Source organism: Physella acuta, unplaced genomic scaffold, assembly GCF_028476545.2.
Source record: "Physella acuta isolate Inbredline_101_S28 unplaced genomic scaffold, ASM2847654v3 ptg000365l, whole genome shotgun sequence".
Classification (NCBI taxonomy): Eukaryota; Metazoa; Mollusca; class Gastropoda; family Physidae; genus Physella; species Physella acuta.
In genome coordinates this window covers 425,732-433,673 of record NW_026731884.1, presented here as the reverse complement: position 1 = coordinate 433,673, position 7,942 = coordinate 425,732, and the positions used below count along the sequence as shown (strand labels likewise).

The window sequence follows — 7,942 nt, the reverse complement described above, 5'->3', positions numbered from 1 at the left end:
TCATGAGTATGGGCCTGTGGTACTTTGTTTACTCTTCTTTCTATCCCCCATGTCAGATGATCTAGTTTGGTTTACTCTTCTTTCTTTCCCCCCCATGTCTGATGATCTAGTGAAGACAAATTTTTGGATCTGCTAACATGGCTGTTGTATGAAGGTGTCAGCCCAGCTTGGGTTGGAAACATTTTGTCACTTGTCATTGTTCCTATCACAAAATGTTTTGTGTTGCTAATGTGAATAAACTTTATTTTGTTGCTAATGTGAATAAACTTATTTTTTTATTTACTTGTAAAATTCTCCTGTCATGTGGTTTCTTATATTTATAATTTTTATAAGAAGTATCAGGTCTATTGACCGATTGATTGGCTGAAATGTATTTATCTCAGTTACTTCCTTTGTCCTTATTAAAATTATAAAATGATTTTGTGTCCATCTTTTTAATTCTCCACCAACTCTCATTACAACATATGAGTTAGTTTTATTGATATGACATTAAATCTTCATTAAGGCATACAATTAGTTATTTAGACAAGACTATCATTTGTAAAATATAACAAAAAAAAATGTTTGCACACAAGTAGAATGGTATCAGCAAGTAAGAACTGGAGTCACTAATGTACAAGAAATTTGAGATTTTTCAACAAAACTATTTCTGTACGGAATGTATGCAGTAAACATGCAATAAAGAAATATTAACAGGTCATTGGTAGTAATAAAAAAAATAGGCAATAACATAAAGACATTTTGATTGCATTAAAAATTAAGTTTCAAACAAGTAATAAAAATTGTAGCAAATCAGTAAGTAAAATGTAGTAGAAAATCAGTTTACACAAAAAAATTCTGTTAAAAGTTTACAAAAATATTAAAACTGACTAAAAATTTGTTAACAAAAATTCTTAAGGCTCCCAGCACATCCAGGTGTGGCCTAAAGTTCTGGCCTAAAATGGTGGTGTGTGACCTAAAATGGTGGTGGGTGACCTAAAATGGTGGTGTGTGACCTAAAATGGTGGTGTGACCTAAAATGGTGGTGTGTGACCTAAAATGGTGTGTGTGACCTAAAATGTTGGTGTGTGACCTCAAATGGTGGTGTGTGACCTAAAATGGTGTGTGTGACCTAAAATGTTGGTGTGTGACCTAAAATGGTGTGTGTGACCTAAAATGGTGGTGTGTGACCTAAAATGGTGGTGGGCAACCTAAAATGGTGGTGTGTGACCTAAAATGGTGGTGGGTGACCTAAAATGGTGTGTGACCTAAAATGTTGGTGTGTGGCCTAAAATGGTGGTGTGTGACCTAAAATGGTGGTGTGTGACCTAAAATGGTGTGACCTAAAATGGTGGTGTGTGACCTAAAATGGTGGTGTGTGACCTAAAATGGTGTGTGTGACCTAAAATGGTGGTGTGTGACCTAAAATGGTGGTGGGCAACCTAAAATGGTGGTGTGTGACCTAAAATGGTGGTGGGTGACCTAAAATGGTGTGTGACCTAAAATGTTGGTGTGTGGCCTAAAATGGTGGTGTGTGACCTAAAATGGTGGTGTGTGACCTAAAATGGTGTGACCTAAAATGGTGGTGTGTGACCTAAAATGTTGGTGTGTGACCTAAAATGGTGTGTGTGACCTAAAATGGTGGTGTGTGACCTAAAATGGTGGTGGGCAACCTAAAATGGTGGTGTGTGACCTAAAATGGTGGTGGGTGACCTAAAATGGTGTGTGACCTAAAATGTTGGTGTGTGGCCTAAAATGGTGGTGTGTGACCTAAAATGGTGGTGTGTGACCTAAAATGGTGTGACCTAAAATGGTGGTGTGTGACCTAAAATGGTGGTGTGTGGCCTAAAATGGTGTGACCTAAAATGGTGGTGTGTGGCCTAAAATGGTGTGACCTAAAATGGTGGTGTGTGACCTAAAATGGTGGTGTGTGACCTAAAATGGTGGTGTGTGACCTAAAATGGTGGTGTGTGACCTAAAATGGTGGTGTGTGACCTAAAATGTTGGTGTGTGACCTAAAATGGTGGTGTGTGACCTAAAATGGTGGTGTGTGACCTAAAATGGTGGTGTGTGACCTAAAATGGTGGTGTGTGACCTAAAATGGTGGTGTGACCTAAAATGTTGGTGTGTGACCTAAAATGGTGGTGCGTGACCTAAACTGTTGGTGTGTGACCTAAAATGGTGCGTGACCTAAAACCATGGCTCCCAGCCCATCCAGGTACGCCCTAGAATGTTGGGGTCTGTGGCCTGGTCTATCAGTGCTGCCACCTGGTCTTCCACAGAAAGATCATGGGGAGGTAACTTTGCTCTCAGGTTGTCTTGCTTGTCCCCCATCAAAACTTTTAGCATATACTTGTAGGCTGCCCTTCTTGAATGGCCCAAATTTAACTCATCTCTGTGAATACAAACTTTTTTAAAACAAGCTAAAATGGTTAACCCTTAACAGCCCAGACATTTAAAAAAACCTCTTCTACCGTCAACACAGCTGAGTGGAACAACAGCATTTCATTAATAGGGGCTATATTAGGGGCAATATTATTATAATCATTTTTTAAAATACTCATATTGTAAATAATGTAAAGATATATAAAGAAAAAAGGGATTATTTAAGTTTAAATGGCACAATAACAGTATACTATTTTTTTTAAAATATCAAGAAAATACATACTTAAACTTCCATTTTTCATAAATATATTTTAAATGCTAAAAAATGCATTTCAACTATAGGAGGAACTTACTGCATAATGTAGCAAGGATGATCTCCCTTCAACTTGCGCTGAGCAAACTGTATCTTTTGCTTGGGATACCACTGGTCATCTGACTCAGCTTCTGAATCATCAACAGGTAAACAATAATTAACGAAGCACATTTTTAATTAATTAGGGGACACCTTTCATTATGGGATGTAAGAAAATATTTGCTGACACCTTACATTATGGGATGTAAGAAAATATTTGCCGACACCTTACATTATGTGATGTAAGAAAATATTTGCTGACACCTTACATTATGGGATGTAAGAAAATATTTGCTGACACCTTACATTATGGGATGTAAGAAAATATTTGCTGACACCTTACATTATGGGATGTAAGAAAATATTTGCTGACACCTTACATTATGGGATGTAAGAAAATATTTGCTGACACCTTACATTATGGGATGTAAGAAAATATTTGCTGTACCTGCTGGTTCCTTGTTCTCTTGCATCTGTTTTTCAGCAAAGTTCTGAAATATGGAGGGCATTTGTTGCATTAGTTGGGTGAATCTAGCTAGAAGTTAGAACAAGTTGATTTTTGCTGAAGTCAAAAATTGTTGGTTACTGACCATGTCATTATTTGTTTGTGTCACCATTTGTTTGTGTTACCACTTGTTTGTGTCACCATTTGTTTGTGTCAATATTTGTTTGTCACCATTTGTTTGTGTCACCATTTGTTTGTGTCACCATTTGTTTGTGTCACCACTTATTTGTGTCACCACTTGTTTGTGTCACCATTTGTTTGTGTAATCATTTGTTTGTGTCACCACTTGTTTGTCACCATTTGTTTGTGTCACCATTTGTTTGTGTCACCATGTGTTTGTGTCACCATTGTGTCTACCCACATTGTCACCACTTGTTTGTGTCACCACTTGTTTGTCACCATTTGTTTGTGTCACCACTTGTTTGTCACCATTTGTTTGTGTCACCACTTGTTTGTCACCATTTGTTTGTGTCACCACTTGTTTGTCACCATGTGTTTGTGTCACCATTGTGTCTGCCCACAATGTCACCACTTGTTTGTGTCACCACTTGTATGAACTCACCAGCCAGTCCAGGTTGGGTTCCTTAACGAAGACATCCATGGTGCTGAGAAGAAGGTCAGAGTTCAACCTCAGGGCTCGCAGGACGTGCCTCATGGCACTCTCCATCTGTCCTTTGACATGCAGTGGCAGGTTCAGGTTGGTCAGTTGCCTGGTCAGGCGGAAGGGGATCAGTTCAGGTACAGGCAGGAACTGGAGAGTAAATCAGGAGTCAGTGAGGTACAGGCAGGAACTGGAGAGTAAATCAGGAGTCAGTGAGGTACAGGCAGGAGTCAGTGAGGTACAGGCAGGAACTGGAGAGTAAATCAGGAGTCAGTGAGGTACAGACAGGAGTCAGTGAGGTACAGGCAGGAGTCAGTGAGGTACAGGCAGGAGTCAGTGAGGTACAGGCAGGAGTCAGTGAGGTACAGGCAGGAGTCAGTGAGGTACAGGCAGGAGTCAGTGAGGTACAGGCAGGAGTCAGTGGGGTACAGGCAGGAGTCAGTGGGGTACAGGCAGGAGTCAGTGAGGTACAGGCAGGAGTCAGTGAGGTACAGGCAGGAGTAAGTGAAGTACAGGCAGGAGTCAGTGAGGTACAGGCAGGAGTAAGTGAAGTACAGACAGGAGTCAGTGAGGTACAGGCAGGAGTCAGTGAGGTACAGGCAGGAGTCAGTGAGGTACAGGCAGGAGTCAGTGAGGTACAGGCAGGAGTCAGTGAGGTACAGGCAGGAGTCAGTGAGGTACAGGCAGGAGTAAGTGAAGTACAGGCAGGAGTCAGTGAGGTACAGGCAGGAGTCAGTGAGGTACAGGCAGGAGTCAGTGAGGTACAGGCAAGAGTCAGTGCGGTACAGGCAGGAGTCAGTGAGGTACAGGCAGGAGTCAGTGAGGTACAGGCAGGAGTCAGTGCGGTACAGGCAGGAGTCAGTGAGGTACAGGCAGGAGTCAGTGAGGTACAGGCAGGAGTCAGTGCGGTACAGGCAGGAGTCAGTGAGGTACAGGCAGGAGTCAGTGAGGTACAGGCAGGAGTCAGTGAGGTACAGGCAGGAGTCAGTGAGGTACAGGCATGAGTCAGTGAGGTACAGGCAGGAGTCAGTGAGGTACAGGCAGGAACTAGAGAGTAAAGAGAATCCAGCACACCCAGAAGAAAGAAAAAGTTTGACCTGTGTGGCACTGCCAAATGAATGTCCAAAATCAATGCCAATCATGTGTCCAGTCTTGAGGTTGACCATAAAGTTGGACAAGTGTCTGTCCCCTATGCCCAGCACGTACTGACAGATACAGATGACAGCGTGGGATGTCAACATGCTGGAGCGCAGGACATGAAAGGCCTCAGGGGAAGTGCTCATCTTATGTATGGCACGCCTGGAGGGGTAGAAAAATAATTTGGTTGTAACATTTTTTGTTTTAATATTTCAAAGAACTTTTACAAGTTTTACGTGCTACTGAAATCTGATTGAAAATTGTTACACTATGGAGGGGGGTGGGGACGATGATTTGTATGTACTTAACTATCTGCATTCCTTGAATCTACAGATGAAAAGTCCCAGGGTACTTCCCCCCCCCCCTTCTCTACTGCCTGAATTCATTAAATCTAGAGTTACCCACCTTGACAAGTCCCAGGGTACTTTCCCCTCCTTCTGTCTGAATTCACTGACCGTCTCAGTCAGGCTATACTTGACATAAAGCTCGTCATAAATTTTCTGCCACCTTCCTTGGTCCCCTTTATTGACCAGCTTTGTCAGCCATCTCAAGTTTTGTTTGTTTGGCCCTTGTCTAAACAGAAAACACAGCATTGATTCAAAGATTGAAGACAGCTTAAGCAAACAGAAGGTCCAAAAGGCAGGTGAAGTAGAGTCTCTATGTGTTCAACTCACTCAGAAAGCAGGTAATTGCGTTCCTCATCCGTCAGGGATTCGAGTAAAAAATTCTTCAAAGGTTGTGTGTCTCTCATCCACTCAATCAGACCAACTCTGGAAGGTTCAACAAAACTCGTTAAACAAAACTGACGTCACATATGATAACAAAACTGATGTCACATATAACAAAACTGATGTCACATATGATAAAAAAAAACTGATGTCATGTATAATGACAAAACTCATGTCATGTATGACAAAACTGATGTCATGTATGATGACAAAAAATTATGTGATGTATAATGACATGATGACCACCAGGAGCCTGACCTGGGTGTCATGGAAATGACCTGATAGGTCGTCAGGTGCAGCTTCCTCTGTCTACAGGCAGGGTCAGAGTTCATGACCTTGTTCATGATGAAGTAGAGTGTTTCAATCCTCTGGTCAAGCCTCAGGTCCTCTCCACTCTTCACCAGGTACGGATAGTCACGCTCATCATTGCCACGGATCATCATCCGCTTTGGCTTCCGCAATGATGACATCACCAGGACCTAAGCCAGATTTTTAAAAAGTTGAATCAGACACAAGTTACAGAACAAATCTACAACTATATCCAGGCACAAGTTACAGAACAAATCTACAACTATATCTAGTCACAAGTTACAGAACAAATCTACAACTATATCCAGACACAAGTTACAGAACAAATCTACAACTAGATCGAGTAAAGAAAGTATCCACAAAACAAACCGCCCAGTAAAGAAAAGAAAGCACCCCCACCCCCAGTAAAGAAACCAACCCCCCACCACCACCCCCAGTAAAGAAACCAAACCCCCCCCCCCCCCCCCAATACAGAAAGCACCCCTCCCCATAAAAAAAAGCAAGTAACCAGAAGAAAACCTACCCTCTCATCAAAGCCAGAGATCTTGACGTGGTACTCTGGTGTTGGCTTTCTCTGCCCGGTGTACTGACCTGTCAGATAGTTGACACATCCATCAACTTGTTACAGAGGATTTCTTACCAGTTGTTTATTTTGTATGGGCTAACATTTATATCGTACCAACCTAAAAACTACATTGTTGACCTCACATATATTCAACAGTCAACAATCAAGTGTTCAACAATCAATTACAATCATTTGTTAAAACAATAAACTACAATCTTGTGTTAAAACAATCAACTACAATCTTGTGTTAAAAACACAATCAACTACAATCTTGTGTTAAAACAATCAACTACAATCTTGTATCTTGTAAAAATCAATCAACTACAATCTAGTATTAAACAATCAACTACAATCTAGTATTAAACAATCAACTACAATCTAGTATTACACAATCAACTACAATCATTTGTTAAACAATCACCAACAATCACCTGGGATCTCCAAGTCCCCGCCATATTTGTTGTGGTTAAACTCAGCCAGCCAAGGGGAGTAATCCTTTAATTTAGTGGGTGGCTCCCTCTGTTTGGCCAAACAGTTTCTCAACTTGGTCTCAGCTTGTTGAAACTCCTGTGGCAATATGGGGTTGTTAGGGTGACATGTGGGGGTGTTAGGGTGACATGTGGTGGTGTTAGGGTGATATATGGTGGTGTTAGGGTGACATGTGGTGGTGTTAGGGTGACATGTGGTGGTGTTAGGGTGACATGTGGTGGTGTAAGGGTGACATGTGGTGGTGTTAGGGTGACATGTGGGGGTGTTAGGGTGACATGTGGTGGTGTTAGGGTGACATGTGGTGGTATTAGGGTGACATGTGGGAGTGTTAGGGTGATATCTGGTGTTAGGTGACATATGGTGGTGTTAGGGTGACATGTGGGGGTGTTAGGGTGACATATGGTGGTGTTAGGGTGACATGTGGGGGTGTTAGGGTGACATGTGGTGGTGTTAGGGTGACATGTGGGGGTGTTAGGTTGACATGTGGGGGTGTTAGGTTGACATATGGTGGTGTTAGGGTGACACGTGGTGGTGTTAGGGTGACATGTGGGGGTGTTAGGGTGACATGTGGTGGTGTTAGGGTGACATGTGGGGGTGTTAGGTTGACATGTGGGGGTGTTAGGTTGACATATGGTGGTGTTAGGGTGACACGTGGTGGTGTTAGGGTGACATGTGGGGGTGTTAGGGTGACATGTGGTGGTGTTAGGGTGACATGTGGTGGTGTTAGGGTGACATATGGTGGTGTTAGGGTGACATGTGGGTGTGTTAGGGTGACATGTGGTGGTGTTAGGGTGACATGTGGGGGTGTTAGGGTGACATGTGGTGGTGTTAGGGTGACATATGGTGGTGTTAGGGTGACATATGGTGGTGTTAGGGTGACATGTGGGTGTGT

At 42.4% G+C, this 7,942-nt stretch overlaps 1 protein-coding gene across 1 annotated transcript in view; it reads right to left on the bottom strand.

The window, feature by feature from the left end:
- Positions 1 to 2,115: 2,115 nt before the first annotated feature.
- LOC131941557 (DNA-dependent protein kinase catalytic subunit) overlaps positions 2,116 to 7,942 on the bottom strand; it is a 113,813-nt gene continuing 107,986 nt past the window's right edge. The window contains exons 86-95 of the mRNA XM_059300851.1: positions 6,993 to 7,128; positions 6,520 to 6,587; positions 5,946 to 6,166; positions 5,634 to 5,729; positions 5,365 to 5,532; positions 4,920 to 5,121; positions 3,784 to 3,972; positions 3,165 to 3,207; positions 2,718 to 2,808; positions 2,116 to 2,374 (exon numbers count right to left, since the gene is read on the bottom strand). Coding sequence (XP_059156834.1) covers positions 2,170 to 2,374; positions 2,718 to 2,808; positions 3,165 to 3,207; positions 3,784 to 3,972; positions 4,920 to 5,121; positions 5,365 to 5,532; positions 5,634 to 5,729; positions 5,946 to 6,166; positions 6,520 to 6,587; positions 6,993 to 7,128 — 1,419 coding nt within the window. The 3' untranslated portion in view covers positions 2,116 to 2,169. The remainder of the gene's footprint in view (positions 2,375 to 2,717; positions 2,809 to 3,164; positions 3,208 to 3,783; positions 3,973 to 4,919; positions 5,122 to 5,364; positions 5,533 to 5,633; positions 5,730 to 5,945; positions 6,167 to 6,519; positions 6,588 to 6,992; positions 7,129 to 7,942) is intronic.